The sequence below is a fragment of the Hirundo rustica genome, chromosome 13 (genome assembly GCF_015227805.2).
Source record: "Hirundo rustica isolate bHirRus1 chromosome 13, bHirRus1.pri.v3, whole genome shotgun sequence".
Lineage (NCBI taxonomy): Eukaryota > Metazoa > Chordata > Aves > Passeriformes > Hirundinidae > Hirundo > Hirundo rustica.
In genome coordinates this window covers 7,761,498-7,784,661 of record NC_053462.1, presented here as the reverse complement: position 1 = coordinate 7,784,661, position 23,164 = coordinate 7,761,498, and the positions used below count along the sequence as shown (strand labels likewise).

At 35.1% G+C, this 23,164-nt stretch overlaps 1 protein-coding gene across 3 annotated transcripts in view; it reads right to left on the bottom strand.

Annotated features, from left to right (window-relative positions):
• WDR72 (WD repeat domain 72) overlaps window positions 1-23,164 on the bottom strand; it is a 100,425-nt gene that overhangs the window by 54,513 nt on the left and 22,748 nt on the right. For all 3 annotated transcript variants that reach the window (XM_040077266.2, XM_040077268.2, XM_040077267.2), the window contains exons 12-14: window positions 22,468-22,688; window positions 21,379-21,574; window positions 10,620-10,822 (exon numbers count right to left, since the gene is read on the bottom strand). In XM_040077266.2, coding sequence (XP_039933200.1) covers window positions 10,620-10,822; window positions 21,379-21,574; window positions 22,468-22,688 — 620 coding nt within the window. The remainder of the gene's footprint in view (window positions 1-10,619; window positions 10,823-21,378; window positions 21,575-22,467; window positions 22,689-23,164) is intronic.

Here is a 23,164-nt window from a genome sequence, read left to right as displayed (position 1 = left end):
GATAGGAGTAAAAAAAAAATTGCCTCCTTGAAATGTGCCTGGTGAACAGCAGCTTGATGATTGGCAGCACAAATAGAAGACAAACGAGAAAGCCTTCAATCTGCAGCTGATGCACAGGAAGAACATGGGGAGCTGAGTTTACAATAGAGAAAACATTACCAAGCTAATGGCACAGGCAATCGTTTGACCACCATGCATCTCTGATAGCAGCAGGGCATCCATTTTCAGTTAAGTGTTAGAGTACCTTTTTGCTTTCTCTGACCACTGCAGGGGTAAAACAACCCCGTGCGTGAAACCCACTGACTGGTAATAAATTACTATATTGGATACTTTTTGTTTTCTTTCAGCAATGACTTTACTGTGTATTCTTGCTATCATTACCAATTAAAGTGGAGCTCACGTTAGCAAGCTGTATCTAACTGTACATCAGTCCCCACGCTCCAATTGCTTTGGCAAGAATCACGGGGTCAAGAGGCTCCTTTGACCTTTATCAGCTACGTTTCTCTGACCACTCACTATTTGAAGCAATCTCGACTGAACAGATGGACACTTTTGCAGACTCTATAAAGCTTAGAATATAAAGATAAATGAAATTGTGTTTGGGGCTTCAAACTGGTTTATGAGCATGAAATATAGTTAGCAAATTCCACAAAGACCTCAGATTTCAAATAGCACTTCTTAAACCTATGCCATGAACCTCTTTATCTACTAGGAAATTTTATTTTTTGGATGTCTTCTACATATAAAAATCAAAAACTTGATGAACATTACAAGTCTACTTAGCATTAAGCCACTTCCAAATTTAGGAAGCCTAATTTACTTGGATCATTAAAAGACAAGCAAGAAGAAAAGCTAGTATAACCTTTTCCTATGACAGCACAGCACACAGCACATGATCAAACATCATTCAGTGGAAGAGTACTGAGACACTTAGAGAGCACAGAATACTCAGGTTTTTATGGCTAGAGTTTTGATGCAATAGTTTAAAAAGCAAGTGTTTTAAGAAATGTAAGATAGAGAAATCTGAAATGAAGATCCAAGTCTTCCCTAAAAGAAACTTTAAATTCTCATGGTCTTGCTTGAAGAACTGTTAATAATTAGATAGAAATATGGTCTTTCCATCCTGTTTGGGTGTAATTTAAAAATAATCTAAGCATTCATGGTGTCATATTTCAGATAAATCCCATCAGCAAACCTGCTTTCTTCAGTTATAACCTTTTTGTAAATACACAGCTATCTTATTTTCTTGCTCCACTGAAAGGATGAACAATCTAGGATATGTGCAAAAATGCGTTTATTTAAAAATAGTAACAAGCACCAGGTATATAATCAAAATAGCACTTAAACATACACCATCTCTAAAAGAGTCTGCCAAGGAAGAAAGGATGCAAATTACTGGCTACACTTTCATCTCCACATAAAAACCATATGCATTTCCTAATCCAATATTAGCTCCTATCAGCAGTCCACATAGCACACCCCTGTCTAACCCTGCCCACCTCCCAGGCTTCAAATTTAGGGAGCATGTGAAGAGTTTCTGTCACTAGGAGTATCCATGGTTTCCACGCACAGAGAGGCCAGGCCTACCTGCCAGAAAGCAACACTGGCCTCGTGCATAAGGTGAGCATCACATATTTATGGTATCATTATCCCAAGGTCATTCATATTCCTTGCCTTCAGACACATCACCTAGTCATGGGACAGAAGATCCTTTGGTGGGGGCATTCAGAACTCTTGTCTTATGAACTTACCCCTTTTATAGCTCAGTACACACATATTAAAGACTATCTGTCCTTTATAAGGAAAAAGCCTGGGAGTCAGTAGTAGTGTCCCAGTTTGCTTTCACATGCAATTTATGCTTGACCTGAGGCTTCATCATTTGGACAATGCAGTCCCAAACAAATGTGCCAATTCATGATGAATTTTCCCATATGAACTAGTATAAATAAACTGTTTTGAACTTGCCTTGAATTACTTTTATTATGGTATTCATTACAACTCTGGTTGTATTACTAAGGATGCCCAAATCCTACTAAGAATCTACCTCCCATGAAGAAAAGATTACAGTATTTTTTGAGTTTGCACCAGTGTTTATCTATCAACTTAACTGCAACATAAGCAGAGTCACCCTCTTTCCTCCCAACATTGTAATCTTTTTTCTTTTGTTAAATCCCAGTGGAAGGCTTTACTATCCTCACAGCACTTTGAACAGTAACTGTAGCATCACTGCTGATGCATCTGTGGCACAATGTAAGTAATTAAGCCAAGGAGTCTTCAGGCTCAAGCTGTGTGATGAATAGTCCAGGCAACTGAATAAACCCTCTTTTTATCATGTATGGAAGGCCACTGTCAGGCAGATTGTAGTCCAGATGGATCTACTGGGCACAAAAATTTCAATTGTTCAGGAAGAATTGCTAACACATCTATTCTATTGCTCAATGTAGAGGTCTAGCATGAAAATTTAATGTTTTGCACATTTTGTTTTCAGGTTAACACTCAACTTACAGTGTTCTATTGGATTTAATTAAAGTGTACACATAAAAGTGATTCTGGAAAAAAATTTTTAAAAGATATCGAAGAATAACAGGCAAGTAAAACTAATATCTGTCACAACTTCTCAACACCAGGAACCAAGTCTATACTTCATTTTTAATAAAAAATATTTGAGGAAATGTATAGACTTTTTTTACAGACAACTTTTGCTTTGCTCTAGAATTCATATTCCTGCCTGTCTGGGCTCACTATCAGAAAGATAATTCTAAATACTTTTGACAAAATCTTGTCTAATAATTTCATCAGAAAGAACATAAAAGCAAACTAAATCCACTCATCTCTAACATCCATTTCTGACATGGACAGTCTTGGCTGTGAAAAGTTTAGATAGAAGGAATAAGATAGTGTTTAAAACTAAGTATTATTTATGCACTCAACATTCAAATACTCTGCCTACATATTATATATTAAGTTATTTTGAATGTAAAAATAAACTTCCTAACTACATCATTAGAAATATTTACATCTCAGTACTGAGTGGTAGTGAAAAATTTTTATTCTCACTCAGAACTTTAGAAAAAAAGATGGAACATCTCTAAAGTTTTCTTGATCATCAATTGGACAAGAAATACTACGGGAATCCAAAGCCACAGACTTCTGGCTCATGATTGAGGAATTATCATATTGAACAATTTACTGGATGAATGAACATCCAGGTATCTGTGAGCTATAATGCTGAACATCAAGAGACTGTCAACAGGACCTTTGCAGGAGCTTGAGAATATTGCTTTGTCCTAAGGAGTGATGTATATAAAAATTAAGTTAGGATTAGATGTCTGAGTGCTGACTCCAACTGAAACAATATATTTTCCCTGGGCTGTTCTAAGTCTATTTCCCATCTTGTATTATAAGAGTCCCATCCAGAAAATTTATCTACATAAAAGTTCTAGATCAATTAATCAGCAAGTGACTTTCTACTAAAGAAAAAGAACACACACACACAAAAAACCCACAAAAAACCAAAACCGCCCAAAACAAACAAACAAAAAAACCCACAAAACAAAACAAAAACCTATGCATTCTAGAAAGTGCCACTCTTGAGACTTTAAGAAAAGGCAATTTGGACTTTCTTCAGATCCTATAGCATTCCAGAGTGTACCAGGATGGCATCTAAGTTTCTGTAAGTTTCTGTGCACATAGATTTCATACTGTTCTTGCCTTGCAAGCTCTTTGATCCTACTGAAGAGGTTTCCAAAAGGACAGGACTTGGAAACAAACATTCTCAGCTGTCTGCTTGGATGATTCATCCTTTCCCGTAAGTATTGCAAGAACCAAACCCAACCACCAGAATAAATTAAGGTTTGAGGACTAATATACAAAAAAATATAGCAAGAGAATGGACATGTAACGACTGTTGTTGCTTTGTTTGGAATCAAACCATAGGTTAGCCAAGGATTTTATTTCTGCTATATAACCAAGTCAAGAATTTCAGTTAGCTATCAGAAGGAAGCAGATAGCAGATAAAAGGTCTTTCTTTTGCAGCACAAGTTTTGTTTGCTGCATTTCCTGTTTCTAAAGTTGTATGCAAGATGATGTGCTTCTGAAAAAGTCATTACTTTTTTTTTAAATAGATGTGTGAGGTAAAAACCTAGGAAAAGATATCACACTGAATTCACTCTGAATCCTTGTTAATATTTTTCTTCACTAAAATATTACTAATTAATCTATAAGAGGCCAGGGAATTAATGTTTAGAATAGAAAATATGATTATCAAAACTGTAAAGATTCCACCATATCACTATCAAATAAATTGCAAAGAATTTAAAGAACACCATTGAACAACATGAAAATATAAAGGCTATAACAAAAATCATTGGGTTTATTTTAGAATTAGGCAGAGCATTTAGAAGGAAAATCAGTTAGGCACATCTACAGAACAAGTCACACCTTATAGACTACAAAATCAGTAAAGATAAAATCCATTATAGAAAAGCTCAAATTGTTCCCAGACCTTAAAGAAACAGTCCTAAGTGGCAAATATGATATCATGAACACCACTTCCATAAGACAGAAACTGTATATTTTTAATTATAAGTGTATATCTCTAAAAAAAAAAAAACAAAATGAAAACTTTGCTAAAGATTCCAAGAGACAGAAGGGAATTGCAGCATGGCAGTAGAGGTATGGGAAAAGACTAGGACTAAGACAACAATAGTTAAGTTAGCTTCAATAAATCATCCTTTACCATGAAACACTTCACAAGGACTGTTGATATTGACCTTAGCTTTATTTTTAGGATACTATGGCAGCCTCTTTAGCTTTATCATCCAGTCCAATTAGTTGTCTAGGAACAGAAAGAAGTTTTAAGTCAGTCACCTTCAGTGTAGTCACAGAGTAGAAAAGAATCAGTGTCAGGAACATTGCAGTAAGTAGTTAAGACTTATTATCAGATTTCTGTCATCCTGTGTTAATTGCTATCCACGTGTGTAAGATCAAAATGTGCTACAATATCACAGTGGCCATTTTTGGGTTTCATTTTACTTTGAGGCAATAAATGCACATAACAAGCCAACAAATTCTTGACTTGGCAAATCAATTCAAAAACTACAGTAACTTCCATCAGAGATGGCATGGTATCAAAGCTATCAATATCCCTCAGGATCATGGTTCTTTTTAACTAGTCCCAATTTAATCTCATAACTCCCAAGTTACTATTTCACTGTAGTTGTGTTGATAACTTGGTCCCTTGATAAAATACTTAACTATAAAATCTCACAGGAAATGTAATACTGAAATGTTTTGCAAATGAATTACAGAGAAAAAAAAAAATCTGTACATATTGAGTCCTTTTTTTCTTCACTCATTTTCCTATTACACTTACTTAGTAATAAACTACTAAATATAGCTACTGAACACTAGTCCCAGAGAAAAAGAAAAGAAATACCCTTGCAGCAGCAATGTGATGTTACCAATTTTAAGGAGAAATATTCTACTATCTTCTATTTTGCTTTGTCCTTAATAATCCACTTCACATAAATCATTAAGATCTGTAATTCCCCATAATAATGCTCTAAATATTACAAAAGAAAAGAAATTAAAGGAATCCACATCTGTGATACCATTGCTTATGGTATCACTCCTGATTTCCTAGTTGCTAAGTATTATTTTGTATTTGTGCTTGTATCTTATTTCCATGTTTCTATCAATTTTTCCATCAGTAAGATTTAACTAGCAGTGATTTTCCAGGTTTCCAATAACAAATTTATTTTCAATTTGCTTTCCTTGCTATACTAAAACAAATGGCTGCTATTGTCCTACAGTCTTCATTTGCCTCTTACTTATTCTGTGCAGCAACAAAGTAGGTATTTCTTTTATTATATATAGCTTCTGGTAATTGTTGCCTTTACATTTTTTTGTTCAGAGCAAAATACGTATACTATTACGTAAGTGAATATCAAGTTCTCAAGGATGCCTATTACAACATATTTTAAGTAATTTCTAAGTTAATTTATCAAAAAATATATATACTTATAAAAGTCCACAGGTAAATGAATGTATTTCTCTCCCTTATCTTTGCTTGTCTTATATACACAGTAAAAAAAACCTTTTTCTGATCTAGATTTTCAGTAGCATAATTTAAGAGTTCAAGCTTCAGCAATCATTGCACAGATTTTATAAGCTGCTTTTCCCTCAAATGTTTTTCCCCAGACCATTCCAATTATTTTACGGCAATCACTACAAATATTAGTGCACAATGAACACAGGTTTATATCCAAAATATTGAAGCAGAAAAGGTAGGAAACTTTCCAACATGTAGGGTTTCTGGAATATCAGGAAAATGATTCCCAGACATATCCAGCTTTTTATGTGCATCAATGAAATTTTCATATGACTCACTGAAGCATTTCAATTTTTTTTAAATCAGTTTTTCACAGAGCTCCAATTCTCAAACAGAACTATGACTTGAAGGCATAATGAGAGCTAGTTCCATATAAATACCATGAGCACAGTCTAGTGTGTATTCTATTGTAATTAAGACCAGAGATTCAATACCTATTGCTACTGGCCAGGTATCATAGCAACCTTGTGTCACTGAATACTGCTGGAAAACTGTTCAGCACTAGCAAGACCATGCTTCAGGAAAATCTACAATGGCACTACAGATTGTCAACATCTGTGGGGGTTGTTACTGGGAGAACAACAAAGAAACCTGCTTTAAAAAAACCCTATACTTAGAAAATTGACAGGGATACTACAGTGGCACTACAAAAAGAAAAATAAAAACACCAAGACGAAGGAAAGAACATTTTTTGTCATTAGTTACACAACTTAATACACCCACATCCTAACATCCATCCCTATAAACAGAGTTGCAATAATGTTGCGTGATCACATTGTTTATGTACATCCACAAAGCACCGTCCTCTCTTTTTAGCTAAACACAAGCGTCATTCACCACCAACACCAATCTGAAAATAAAACAGCCTCACTTTCAAAATAATATTTAAACTTTCACAAATGAACTCTAGATAGTCTTGTATAAATCTGCAAAAAGAAAAAAAAAAAAAGAAAACAGGTTACTATGAACAAGAACCCAATATTGATTTTTCTGCGGTGCAGTAAAGCATCTCCATTCTATTTGGCTGCTGTCAAAGCCACTCTTTAACAGCTGGAGTCAAATTGCACTATTTACAGCAAGAGCCCTTGTCAAGTGGACCATAAGTATTCTAACAATACACTATTCAAATGGCACTTTGCCACACAAATTGCTGACTTGATGAATACTCTATGTCAATGACTAAGGCCAATATAAAAGTTTCATTTTTATGAGAGGTTTTACATTCACATATTAAGTAAAGCTTTCTTGAAGAACTATTAAGCTATATATTTTGGGTCTTTTGACATTAAAAATAATTAAAATCTGTTTAAATATATCAAGGGGAATTGACAACATTAATATGGATCTTGTGTTAACTGCATTTGTCACAGTCATCTGTTATTGGTACTCCCACTGGCACGTGCAGCACAATAAAAGAATTAAAATGGTCAAAACACCATGAAATCAAAACATTCTGCTTTTGTATCTCTGATTTACATGATGGCAAAAGTTTTGAAAGAAAGCCTTTGAAGCTGGCCTACTATGTGAGGATATTTATCTTTTTTAGGATGGAGGAAAGAGACCATTATTCTGAAAACCTTCTTTCATCTTAAATAAAATATGAATGGTAAAACAATGTAATAATGGCAAGAATAAGTACTGAATTCTACTTGCAGTCTTCATTTGGGTCACTTGTACAAAAGGATAACTCACAATTACAATACCAACAGGACAGAATAGCTACTCACTCATTTTTCCTGTCACATAAATCGTTTGAAATGGAGTTCTTTAATATATGCTAAAATTGATTATGGGGGTTTTCAATAGAAAAGTTATTAACAATTTAGTATGTTGTTAAATTTCTAATACACAATTTGCCAAAGCAGGAAACTGGTAATGAAACACTCACTTATATTAAAACCCCCTGATAATCTGAAAGTTTTGTGATAGTTTTACGTGTGTAGTAGTTATATATTTAATTAACAGGGCATGGAATGTGGAAGTCTGATAACCACAGTCCTCTCACTAGTTACATGGGATCTGAATTTCCAGAATATTTCAAGATGCTAAAATACAGTGATGCAAAAGAGTCAACAGAACACTTTTCGAAAAACTTAGCAAAAAAGCTTTCTACACAAAACTTAAGAAAAACAGCAGACTTCATAACAAGCCTTCAAATTCGGCAAAAATAGAACAGTGCTAGAAAAGCTGCAGAGTTCCACACTCCTTTCGTGCAGCCAGCACTGGGCTTCTGCAATAGCATTAAGGGGACGTCCATTATTATGTTTTTCCCAGGTACATTTAGGCTCCAGCATCTCCCACACCGACCTACAGAACCCTCCAATGCAGATGCAAGTGGGAAGAAGCTCTGGATGTACTGGATGACACAGGTTTGATGGACGAAAAGTGCTTTCCCAAGTACAGAACTTAATTTATTATGAATTTCAACAAACCTAACAGGTCTGTAGTGATGAAAAATAACGTGAAACTAAAAAAAAAAAACATTTTGACAGAAAAAGTCTAAGAGACATCAATAGTATTCTTAATAAGTTTGCATTTGGAAAAGATAATTAACAATATTTAAACATAAAAATAGGACATTATTTTGAGAAATCAGAGCAGACATGATGTATATCAGATCAAAGAAAGCACTAGAAATTATTGCATTCACATGGTTTCCTGTTGTGATATTTCTCCCAATTTACGATCATAATTCCCAAAGCATGCTAAACTCCACACTTTAAAGTTTACAAAATATCTTTTCCCATACTTTATAATCAACACATTTCCTTTCCTCCCACCCTGTTAAATCTATGCCATTTTCAATTTAATAGACGTACCTAAAACTACTTACCAAGCAACTACCAAAACTTTTTTTCTTTTGTTCCTATTTAAGAAGGCAAGAAGAAACTATTCCTTTTAACAAACTAACAGGGAGATCAGATTCTGTGTCAATGGCCAACTAGTGCACCATCTGCCCCACAACATGCTCAGCAGGATTACGCGCTAATAAGACTTTTCAGAAAATGGGATCAAAAAGAACTTTAGAAATCAGACTAAGGCTAGTAAAAGGTCAAAGAAAAATATTAAGAATTAAACTACAGTCATTAGAAACTCAACGTTATATGCAAATTTGAAGATACAATGAAGAAAAGACAGTAAAATTCAAGAGTGAGAACTTGAATCAAGCTGTACTTCACCAGTTTTGAAATGCCTGCTACTTCATTTGTTATAATTAATAAAACCAGAATAAAGTCCAGAGACTGTTCTGAAGACTGTTTCTATGTGTGATTGAAGGAAAGCATTTTCCCTTCTCAATACTTGTGGTAAAATACCTTCTATGTACACTGAGGGTTGGGGAATGGCAGAAATTGCTTCCCCTGTTTTTTGCAGAGAACAGAATTCCCAAAACTCATTAATTAAAAAGTCGTAAGCAAGAACAGCATGAAAGCCCTATTCTTAAGATACACTCTTTTCAAGAGGTCAGTGAATATATTACCTCCTGATGCATAAACAGCATTTAAGAAAATAGGTTTGTACCATCTTTTTTCCTACATGAAAAAGGCAATACCTATCTCATTGAATTAGTATTGAGATAGTATTAAATTAGAGACAGTTGTAATAGTTTTAAAAATTATTTTATTTAAAAATATTTACGATATTAATTTTTAAATATCTACAAATAACTTATAAAAGTATAGATATCCAGACCACAAGAAAACAGAGTGACTATCATATTTTCAAACTTGCTTCCCATGATTTCATGTCTGTACTCATTTTCTCAGTTGTAATGGCACATTAACATAAGCATATTACTTCCTTCTATTATTTAGTCAAAACAAAAAGAAAGAGCACCATCTTCTCCATCAGTCACAATTAGTTGGTTTAACAATTTTGGTAGAAAAGCATTTCTAGATGAAGCTGAATACAAATCTCTCCCTGTCCAAATCTTTCCTGAAGATAGTCATACCTATTTGCAGCCCAGTACTTTACAAGAACATTACCATCTTCTTTTTAACCAATAAGGTGCCAAATTTAATCACAATAATAAAAATATAAGGCACTTGCAATCTATTCTGTAACAAAATTATCCCTCAATGATAAGAGGGATCTGTGTTCTCACTAGAAAATCAGTAAGAAAGACCAATAGCATCAGATCATGATGTGCTTGTTCTCAAGACATTCACAACTGAACAAGTGTAAGGTGTATTCAATCGGTCTCAGGGTTCTACTGACAGGTGCAGTCACAAGCTAGAGGCATGAGGAAATAGGACCTAACTACAGGTAGTAAGATCTGAGAAAATCCTTTTGAGATTACCTACTAATGACCTCGTACAAGGCCCTCTGCCCATTTTCCTAATTTGTCAATGAAATGGGGTTGAAGGCATAAAAACTGAGCCAAGCCAGAAGAAGCCCTTATAAATTTAAAACCAAGCCACCATCCCACTTACGTATCAGTGGGTGAAAGGGTAAGGAATTAGAATCACAACTAATTGCTCTGGAGAAATGCTCTGCTGTTGACTCTTACCTTATCTGGAGATTTCTCTGTATGAGCAAGATAAAGGCCCATGCCATGCTTATATGAGCTGAAGTGTTTGTATCCAGAATTCTTGCTTCGTTTTGACTCCTGAGATACAGGAAGTAGAGCATCTGAAACTAAGCATTCTGAATCTTCAAGGGCACTAAGAATTGCTCTTGCTGTTTCACCAGTTTCATGCCGTTCCAGTGTGCCTAGAGAAACACAAGAGACATTGTAACTTTTTCAATGAGCTATACTATCACATATCTATGTAAGTATCATAGTATTAATATAGTACACTACATGTGAGCAAATAAATTCAAAAATATTTACAGATGAGGCAAATAACCCCTCTTTTTAAAATTAAAAAGTTATTCTACACAATTGCTATTAAAAATACTTTTTAATTTAAAAAGATTTAAAAAGCTTAATCTCTAAAGAAATCACTGCAGCAAAGAACTTTGTTTCAGATCACCAGCAGCTCAGTATTTCATACATGTGGAGTGAAATGTAGTTTTTCAAAGGGAGCCAAGAATATTCACAAAAATATCACTGGCCCTAACTGTTCAAAACAGAAATTTGTTTTCTCCTCACAAAGCCCTCCCAGAGCATCTATATCATTAAGTGTAAACAACAACACATTTATGTAATATTTTAGTGCTGTCCTCTAGTGTTCTGGGTTACAAATAGCAAGAAAAAGCTTTTTTTTTTTTCATTCCTTTCCTAAAAATTGTCAGACATAAAGGTTTACACATGAATATGCATGTAGCTTAGTCATCAGGGATATGAATGTGATGTTTCAGAGACTACTTCATTGCTTGTGTAGCACTCTGGAATCTAAATCCTCTAGATGTTATACCCAGTTATATTACTTTAGTAGAAGTTTCATCTAGTAATGATTTTGGTAATACTATTTTAATTATAACTAACATTAAAGATATCAAAACTGAGCTTAAATGTATTTGAAATGAGCTACTATTATATACCACACATCTCCTATAGGAATTAAAAGAAATTGATGAAATAGCATGTTTCCTATAAATATCAGAGATAAAATACATCTGAAGGGTTTTTCAAGTATTAAATATCAGCTGTAACATGAAATGTTTTTCCCTTAAGTTTGAATTCTTTCTACCCTCAAGTAATAAAACATGAATTTTCCCTTTCACTGTTACAAGAAAAAAATGCGTAACATTGAAGTTCTATCAGTAACACCTGCTAAAAATATTGGACTGGGATTGAGGGATCTCATACAATAAGTGTTTGTGTGTATAAAATCTCTTTATCTGAAATTATTTCTCTGAAACTCAGCCATTTCTGTTCACTGCAGTATCACCTCTACTACTCATATCACAAAGTCTTTGATGCCAGAGCAGAAGAAAATTGGGCACCTGATTCTTCGTCCCATATAAAAATCAGCTGAACACCACAGATTACTGTAACATTACACTGAAAGAAGTAAGAATCAGCCGCAATTGTTTTTAATGTGCCATTTTCTTAATTCCTCCCCAGGACTTGCAGCCAGTGCCAGGGACCAGAACAGGACAGCTAAGAAAAGGAAAGTAAGTTGCCCAAAAGGTCTTCATAGTTAGTCTGTCTACAAAGCTTCCAGCACTGAATACATTTCAGTATTTCAGGAACACGAAAATGATGTTTATAGACGCCTACTGTACAGTTCACGCTGGACATGAGCAAGCAATCTTAAAAGTACTACAGCATCTGCCAAGTGAAGAAGTTTGGAAATAATACAGTCACTCAGCTAATATTATTTTGGCTTCTTCATATATTGTAAAGTAGCCTTTCAAGATATAAACATGCCACAGAACCATGTGGCCTATTCAGAGCAAAATAAGAACAAAACTCAAAGAAATCATTTTTAAGTGGAGGGGTCAAAGCTTTCCCTATTACCTTCTGTGGCAAGTTCACTACAGAGTGAATATTTGTATGCATGTATATACATACCTATATCCAACCTTGTTTTCTGTAACACTTTTTCAGTGAAATTCACTGAGTCCTCAAGATTATTGTAATATTCCTGTAAAATTACCAGGTATTATGTTCCTTTTAAGAGAAATTACAGTAAGTTTTTAATAAATCCAAGACTTGGGGGGGAATGGTGCTAAATTTCAAAGACCAGATTATGCATAGTCTTTGGTATTAGAACTTCCAAACACGTCTTTGTAGCTCCAGATGCATACGGGTGTTTCAGCAACAATCATCCCTCGGAGTCATCCCCATTCTGTGGGATAACCCAGTGTATTCTACACAATAGAATATAATTTAGTTAAGGCTATCATACTACAGACTTATGTTATTTTCCATATATCAGAGCTTTTCTCTGGCATGAGCTTCAGAGCCAATTTTTCAACTTCTGATTGAAGATAAAAATCTTAGTTGACAGAAAAAGAAATATACCAGAAGTGGTAAAAGGTAGAGAAAATGTGACAGCAGAATTTAACCTTGGGAGGCAATGGCCTGAATAGAATGTACAGGTACTCTTGATGTACGTGAAAGAAAATTCATGTTCTATATATTTAATGCACATATCTTATTTTAAACATATGACAGATATGCTTCTATATCGTATAAACTTACCAGATGCAAAGTGAGACACCACTAACAGGTTGTTGGGTTGCTGAACACTTCTGTTAACAAACTCTTCTCTAAGTGCATCAGGACAATGCCATTGCAAGCATACAACTTTTTGAGTAATTTGGAGAAGAGAAAATTAGAATCTTATCAACTCAAAAAAAGCCCTTCTGGGTTCACACTAAACAAGCAGCAGGGCTTTGTTTCTCACATAGAGATGTTACAACTGGTTTTTTTTGGTTTTTTTTTTTTTTTTTTTTTAAATTTTATAGCACATTTATAGAGAAAAACATTGAGTAGCAAATGCCCTGGAAAACCAGCTTTTCTTACCAACAGAACATTATGACACCCTAAAATCAATTAGAAAAACTCGTGTTACATCTTTAAATCATTTATATATTGCTCATAACAGCTATCTCAAATTCCTTTCAAGTAGCACCTTCCAGAAGATGCCTATTTTCTTTAAAAAAACCCTTCATTTCTTGCATATATTACCTAATCCTGTTCCCTATTATGAACATCTATACGTACAGGTTTGTGTGTACAGCTGGAGCTGCAATAAAATGGCACAAAGTGCACAGGAAAATGTATGATCCTTAAAGTATTGTAAATTATTTATATTATATGCTTAACTTTACTCTTCTGAAGACCCCAAAACACTCATTTACTGAGCAAATAGTTGGCAGAGACAAAAAAAAGGAGGAGACCTATATTCTGTGATGCCTGAATACATCTGAGAAATAAACAGAGATGATGAGGGGAAAGGATTTAGAAATCTGTATATGTGACGAAGACTTTCTGACCACTGCAAACAGTCAAAATAATACGGGGGGGGTGGCGGGTGGGGGTGTCATTGTCCAGAAACTACTATTTGTTAGGAATTTGCTGTCTCTGATTTTAATGGAAAATAAAGTGTAAGAAAAGACAGAGCTTGTACATAAGAGTACAGGAAAGAGGCCAGAAATAAAATTCACTCTCAAACCTTAAGTAATTAAATACAAATAAGCCCAAAGGATTTTGACTGAGGAGCATAAAGTAACAATGGATGAACAGGAAGAGATAGGGGTGTCCACACAGCAGCCGCACCACTGCTATCACCTCCTACTATACATACAAAATACAGGAAGAGAAAGTCTTTATCTCTCTAAAGCTGTGACCATGGCAACCAAGTCTCAGAAACAGTCAAGAGTGGAGTATTTCACTCTCCTGGGCAGCTCTGGACCAACAGATGAGACTGGCTAGAGACTGCTACAACATCTTATTCTTCCTGTGGACCAAGTACTACAAATTGTGTCTCTTGGTGTTAGAGTGCTGTCCACACAGTTCTCTGGGTTCTGCAAACGGAAGGATGCATTTTTACTGGAGAGGTCATGCATATTTTCCTGCCTCAAGACGAGGCATTCACTGCCATCACATGACCTGTCAGATCATCAGGCTCCAGTGCTTTCTGTTTTCTGTCACAGCTAAAGTATTGAAAATCCTCAACATCGTAGTGCTGCTGTGACCTAGTAACTCAGATGACTCTTACAGCATAACACTGCTCTGTGAATGAAGTTATTTCACAATTGATTTTATTTAAAAACAGCATGTGGTCAAGAACAAATCCTTTTCCTTACTAGTAGTCAAAACAGAAAAATCACCTTTAAGAATCAGTATTATCTGTAGCATTAGCTGGTTTATTTTCTGTTAAGATCTGTTTTTCCATAAAAACCTATTTCACCCGAAAAAAACCCTCCCAACACACTTTATCTTATGATGGTAGAACAAGGCATACAGAAATTTTATGTTCCTTGCTACCAAAACACTTGAATTTTACAATTCTACAGTCTTGCTTCAAGACAATTGTCAAGCATGTTGCTTGAAAAATTTCTCCTTATTCCTAGTGCTACCACTCCAATGTCCATCAGCCCAAAACAGATGGAACAAACATTGCATTAAGAATATATATTTCAACTAACACCAAGATAAAAGAAAATGCCATCTAGCAAATAGAAATGGGATAGATTACACAAAATCCAGCCTACTAAAATAATCTAAAAACATTTTAAAAGGTACTTTACTTAAAGGAAGAGATTAAAAATGGAGATGCCCTGCAATGTGTCTTTGCCGACCCTCCTTACTCATTTCTGCATTTGGATGATTTCTGTCATGTCCAACTCAGTGTGTTATTGACATTCTTCAGAATACACACATTCAGAAGAGCATTAGCAAACTACTGTCAATATCCTTCAGCTGAAAAATACAATGAAGAACACCACAAAGGAAACTACTGAAATCTAAGTTATAATGGTGGTCTATACACATGGGTAAAAAGAGCAATTACCCAATTGCAGCCAGTCCTTACCTCAGGATTTCTGAGGCAGGCACAGGACCGCAAAAGAAAGGATACTGCTCTGTTCTCTCCCTGACACCATCTAAACTAGTCCAAAGAGTAAAGGACAATAATCCTTTGTATGAATTGTTAAGACACAATAAGTGTGCTAAGATGGGCTGAATAGAAGAAGTTACCAGCTCTGAACGTGGAAGATATGGAAGTAGTTTCCATCTACTCTTTTATCACAAACTGAAAGATGAAATGAGAACCTGTCCCCTAGTGTCTGGAATGAAATCACTCCCTGGCATGCACTCTTCTGACTACGCTGGATCACAGCAGTTTTCTGCTACATTTCCTATATATATATATATATATATATATATATATATATATGTGTGTGTGTGTGTGTGTGTGTGTATGTGTGTATATATGCAGGTATGAAATTTTATTTATTAATAATAAGAATGAAGATCACTTACCAACTGGAGAGAACAGATATGTACAGCTAAGTTCTATACATGTTCCACCAAGTATACGTAAACAGACATACGTGTGCGCACGCACATGAATATAAAGGTACGCTCTTGTGTACTGACAAGAGTCAGGTATCCTCAGCTTCTGCAAATTTGGAAAAGATGACACTGCTTTTTTTCTTACCTTGAGACAGACTTTCCCAAGCTCCACTACCTTTTATTATTCTACATCAATAAGTATTTACTGAACGATGACTCAAATTTAGAGAGCTATGAAATATTCCAGTACAAGCTACAGACTGACCCAAGGTTTACACATATAAAATATAAGATGCAATAAAATAGAGGCAAAACATTAGTTAAGTTCTACCGTAAGACTGACAAATTAAACAAAAAAAAAAAGCCCCAAACTGAAATGCTAAGTTCCATAAGGCATATATATTATTTTTTAAATCTTATTTTGAGATTTGCAGATCTTTAGGCTATGCAAAATTCATTAAAAAAAGAAACAAGACGTTAGTGACTGCTATGACTTTGACCCTACATCATGGCCTCCAGCAGATGAAACGCAACCACAGGATTTATCAGATAGGCCACATTCACCCTCTCAGATCTAATTCTGACCAATGACCTGAAGAGAAAGAGAACAATGAAGAGACAGGGAAAATGACAAAGATATTAAAAGAGACTCTAAATCACTAAATTTCACAAGGACAAAAAGGTCACAAAGGCATAATCATTCTTGCCTCTACAATTACCTAGGCAAAAATCTTAGTAAAGTATTAACCACATTTACTTTGATAGAGTTCCTAATGTCATTAAAACTACACAACTTATTTTCTTACAGCCACCTGGTGAAATCTAAGCCTTAACTTTCTAAACAGTTTAATCCCTAATTTCTGTACAGGCTGAATAAAACTATCAGACATACTAAATAAATGTCTACTTAGGGGAAAAAAAAAAGCCAAGCAAACAACCAGAACCCCTCCCCCCCACATTCTTCAACTCATGCGATATCTGCTATTTACTACAGGTTTAGAAGCCTTATTGTTGGCACCAGTTATAAAAATATAGGAGCATATGTAACTACATAAAATTATCTTTAAACAGTGTTTGAAAACCTTCCAGCCTGTTTGACCATCAATATGATCACAGCTTTGATCCATAAGATCACTATCTGCAGAGTAATTTCATTTCCTTCATGGCATGTTTGCTACTGAAACAGCAGAGGTTTTATGCAACATTTAAATTTATCGATGTAGCATTAACACAAGAATTATTTTCAGAGCTTTTCTGAACTCTTCTCTATTTTCATAAAGTTTTCTATGAGCATAGAGACAGATCTGAATAATGTTAGACACTGCACACTTTATTAGGACTGACAAACTCATTAAAAGGCTGGTTTATTTTATTGATACCTGTGTAGCTTTTGAATGCTTGAGGTAAAATTTTCTAAGCTTGACAGCTATCTTAAGGTGGTATGATTTTTTTTCTTTCTCAGCAGAAGTGTCTCAAGCTATATATCATTCTTGTTAAAGTCATGAAACAAGTGTTTCAGAAAAACGTCATGGCTTAAAGTAGACACTCAAAGCTGAACATTCACCTTCTGTGAACTGAACCTCCAAGCTGATGACTTTTTCCCACCATAGTGACAGCATTGCTTGAAACACTGTTACTTTTCCTGCTTGCTCAAGCAAGAGAGTTCCACAGAGACCATTCCACATGGTGACAGAGTCAGTCTCATTACAGTGAAAGGAAATAAGTTGTTCACTTACTTCTACTGAAAACGCCAAGATAAACACATCAGTATCACCTTGATGCTATTTCTACCTGTTTTGCAAATGTAGCAAAGAAAATCTCTGAACTGAAGTAGCAGGCACTTCTATGTACATCTCTGGTATATCAAAACATGGAGGTTTAAAATTACATATCACCCAGAGTGTTCTCAAAATAATTCTATATAAAACACTGTCATTCTTAGGATTTCTGGTTTGTTTAGATACAGACATTACCAAGACAACTGTAAAGCTTCTGCATGTAAAAAGAAAATGGCAGAACTATTGTCACTAAGAATTCAAATATTGTGAAAATAAACACATCAGAATACAAGGAGAAAGTATTTTATTCAAAAATGGATTCAGGTAGAAGACGAATAGGAAAAGCAATACACAAACAGTGCAAATAAAACAAAATATTGTATATTTATTTAGTTATTGTCTATTATTTAGTGATGATTTTCTAGAAAGGATTGTAGCCAGAATAAGTTTTCACTATTCAAGAGATATGACCTCAAAAATACTTTTTAGGCATATGGCTTGCAAGGCAAAAGAAAGTAACAGGAAATAAGTGAATGATTCATTCTACAATTATTATGAACTTCAAGGAATAAATTCACTTTAAACTTGTACTAATTGAAAAACAATTTATCACTGATAAATGAAAATAATTAACTCTGAGCAAGGAAGATTGCTATTTAAAGTCCACCCATTTATTTCTCACTCAATACACATTGGATCTAAAGGTGGCTCAGTAGACACATTGCCATTTGCTGTACATAGCAAGCAAAAATCCTTTGATCCTTTTATTACTATATCATATTATAATATTTACTTTTCTAAAAAAGCAAAGATACCAACCAGTTAGTAAAATGTAAAAGCAATACAGATAACAGTTAATTTCCTTATTGAAGGGGATTTCAAGGGGTGGCTCTTGGAAGAAATATTCTGCACTTTAATTAGAATAAAATTTGTTATTGATTTTCATATTTGTCTTCTAGCACACAAATTTGGAGCATATCCTGTACACATACTATATTAATATTCCAAATGTATGATTAGATCAATATTCATTGTCATGGAAAGATATTCTACTGTAATGGAAAGTTGCTGTATCCATATATTAAAATTTAGGTAAAACACATTACACTACACAGATACTATTTCATGGCCTCCATTGTTTTCTGTATCACTACCCACATGTAGGTGCAATATAAACATTTAAACTTAGAAAAATTTTACTTTGCTCTGTAAATCAAAGAAATAAATGGATATAATTAAATTTATCTTATTCTAGACCAGTAATAAAAGACAATTTTTTGCCTTTTTCCAACCCCCACCTTTTTTAGACTTGTCTTGTAGTCAGTGAGGAAGAGATACAGACTTAAATTACACTTGAAGTCAACTATACTACTGATATTTAACATTTCCGCATAAACTATGCTGAAATCCTATCTATTTAGAATATATGCAGACTATTGTACTCAGAAAACTTCCCAGTGATCATGTAAAATAAGGTCATCTTTGTAAATCCCATGAAAAGAGAGTACAACAAGTTGTACACTAAGCAGCACTGGTTCAGAGTTTAACCTAGGACACAGTTTCTTCTGCTCCATGAAGAGATGATTATGAAAGCCTGTTGAGACAAGAATTTTTAGGTCCTTTGAAATGCTTTCTCTACAACTGTGTCAACCTCTGTCACAAGAAACTGGACAATGAACTGTTATGCACAATGAAACCTTCCATCTGCTTCAGGGTTCACCCTATTAAATGCCAGATAGAAGAACCATTCTGGAGTCAAAGTGGTACTAGGCCTCTGACCTCTTCTAAAGTCACCTGTCAAATTCAACAGAATTATTGCTGACTCTGCAAGAGTGTAAATACTGAAATATTCATAGAAGTTTCTTAATCCACAGCCTGAAATTATTATCATACTGGCAGTTTTCCCAGCCATCCATTACCTTTTGCACAGGAATACAGCTCAGTTTTGGTTTTTTAACTGCAAACAGTGATATGAGTCTGACACAATACTGCACTGACTGTAACTTAGAGGCAAAGTCCAAGTCATGAAGCGAACTGCATAGACAGAAGAAATATAAACATTTCTTGGCTGTAGAAACAATAAAACCTATCTTATGTCCCTTTCCATAACAGAATTCAAGCACAAGGCTACCACTCCGATTTTATCCAATTTAACTGAGCTAGGGAACATGCTCAGAGACAACTGTGCAGGGCAGTATTATGCGTGGCTGCCCATTCACTTGCCAACAGATGATATCCTAGTGAAAGGTGCTGTGTTCCTGCAAAGGTGCCTCAATGATGCTGTGCACATCTGTCACACATCTGGACAATGCTTTGTCTGCCTGAGTGCCACTGAAGTATCTACATAGCTCTTGATCTAGGTCAGGCCAATTTCAAGGATCAACGCCACGACCTCTTGTGTTCTGCTGCAATACAGACGTAATTCAACATTAAAGCAACTACAGTAGATCCTACTAGGCTTTCACAGGTATTGACCTTAGATGGCACCTTTTAGTCAGCAATGCATAACACGAACAACAACAAAAGAGTGGTTAATTGCTACTGTATAACAAGTAAGAGCATCTTTCCCCGTGTATCAGCTACTCCTAAAGAGGTGGTGATTGTGGCACTCATCCTTCTGTAATACTCATAACACAAGACATACTTTTAGCAATCTGTACCCTGTCTGAACACATAATATGCATGAGCAGTGGTATCAATTTTACTTCCTCTTTAATCTTGAAGCAGGCAACGGTTTTATGAGTAAAGGAGGGACAGTTCAAATATACTGATTTTTCCTGTTTTGTCTAAAGCAGTGAAGATAAGTGCGTTGTAATACCCTGTAAAATAAATTGTGATCCCAGTGCTCAGTTAGAACCGTATCAAAACCCAGTTTTACTAACATGCTGTGCATCTCAGTAGCTCTGGACTCCTTGCACCTTCCTCCTCTGAGGACACACAGCTCTGAATTGCCTGGACATGCAAATTTGTAGTGCCTAATACCATTACAACTTCTAATAGTTCTGTTTGTTCAAGCTGAAATAACTACATTTATTACCCATATGAATCAGCATTACACTCTCAAATCACCTGGGAATCTACAGTTTAACCTGAAAACACTCACCTTTAGTTTTGCTGACTACACAGTTGTGAGCTTTGCAATTATCTTCCACTATTAACTGATCAACAATTAAATCAAAATATCCCAGATTATGAATTCTTGGAAGAAACCGTAACTTTGTGCTCCAACTTGGGACAGTTTAGACTGAAAACAGTCTTTTATAAAAGTTTGATTTTTATTTGTAGCTCCCAGGCGTATTCTACTCAATTCACTGCCATGTCAGCTAAACTTCTGCTTATCAGGATCAGACTTAAGCCGTTCTATTTTACTAGTGGCATACCTTGAGGCAGAAGGAAACTTTATTTCTTGTTTATATAAACACTGAAACTCATATAATTCATATAATCAATTTTTTAGTAGTTCTACTGTTTTAGCCTTCTATAAGTTATGCTCCTGTAACACCACAAGACAGACAAAGCTTCAGGAAAGTGAGCAAAACATCAAAACAAATAGGATGATTACTTTGTGTTATTACCTGTTTCAATTTCCCAAATATAAACGGAATTGTCTTCACATCCAACAACTAGCACATTCTCAAGAGGGTCAAATTTTATCTTCTTCACAGGAAACAGATGCTTTCTGGCATGTAAGAGACATTGTCTCTTCTGAAGGTGTAGAATTGCTACTGAATGGTCACTGCACACACAGCACACTATACTCTGGTCTTTTAACTGCAAAACAGAAGACTCCAGTTTCAACACTGACCACATTCATAACCACATCATTTTAATAGGCCTAATAAAAGTATTCCAGTGACTGCTTTCCCAGAACACACTAATTTTAGAAAATTATGTTTTATTTCAGCCAACATCTTCAACTTGTTTTCAGCAGGCTAGCTATACAACTCACTTCCTGATACGAAAACATACCTTCATCTTTGTTTTTTCCATATTTTAAATATAATAAGTTCAAGTCCATTTATTCACAATACTTAGCATATCAAAGCAGTGATTATATAACCAACTATACAGTAGCAGTTGTCCTAGAAGAGAGTAGTAAAAAAATTCCTTTAAACCAACCTGGTGTTCATGGGATACAAAATTAGGCCAGGTCTAGAAGCAAAAGCCAAGGGAAATGTATTTCTAACAAAAAAAACTGAGTTACAAATTAATTTCATACTATATGGATCTGATACTGCAAAACCTTTCCTCCCCGCAGGTAATTTTTGGTGACACACAGAGGAATTCCCCTACAGAAGAATTCAGCTCTTCAAACAAGGCTGAAGCACCAGCCATGGAGATATTAAATCCTGCTCAGTTTTCAGAATAAAGATGAAAAGAAGCCTTACAAATATTAAAAACTTTAAATAATAAAAAATGGTTTTCTATAACGATTTTGACATGTAAGTGAACTCTGAGTCATTCATAAGTACCAAATATGGAAAGGAAACATTTAGGAGGAAAAATGGAAATCCAGCCCCACAAAATACAATGTTCAAAAGTTACATAAAACATTCGGTACAGTAAATTTTCACCTAAATTTAACTTCAGAATTCGATTAATTAGAACACAACTTTAAATAGATACAATTTTTTTGAGACATCATTTATTATGCTTTTACTTACTCTGTAGTGTTCTGGGGATCGCAAGAGCTCTGTCACTGCACCAGACTGCAGATTAAACTGGTGTAGGATGCCTCCAGTAAATATATCCCAGCAGATCACGACAGAATCCTGGCCCCCTGATAACAGCCAGCTTGGGTCAAACCTTACTGATGTGTCATGTGGATAAAGTAAGCAAGTGACTCTGCTACTGTGACCATTCAGAACCTTATAAGGTAGATTATCTGAAACAAGATGGAACATAAATTATTTTTGCTCTTTAAGAATAAGAGTTCCATATTTTACAGCACATTTCCTGAAAGGGCAAATATAACCAACCTTTACATGGGATCAAAGAATTTTGGACCTGTTCCTGAAAGTGAGAACAAAGGTCTGCACTTTGAGCTTCACTACTAAGATGTACCCTGTATGTTCCCCTCAGTGGAACGATCTTTTAAAGAGTAAATAGAAAAGTAAACTGCCAATATAGTGACATGCCACAAATCTCACTTCTAGGGGATATCCAATCCCACAACCATTCCCAGATTCTATTGGAAAGCACCTTGGTAGTACTAAGCTGTGATCCAATGGATCAGCTATGGAAGGAGAAAGATCATCATAATCTTCCATTTTCCTCATTTGACTGCCAGCCCTACTTTTCAAGGAATTTTTACAAGGATCACTGGAAGGGATGCCAGAAATATGAAGTCTTCTGTGCTTC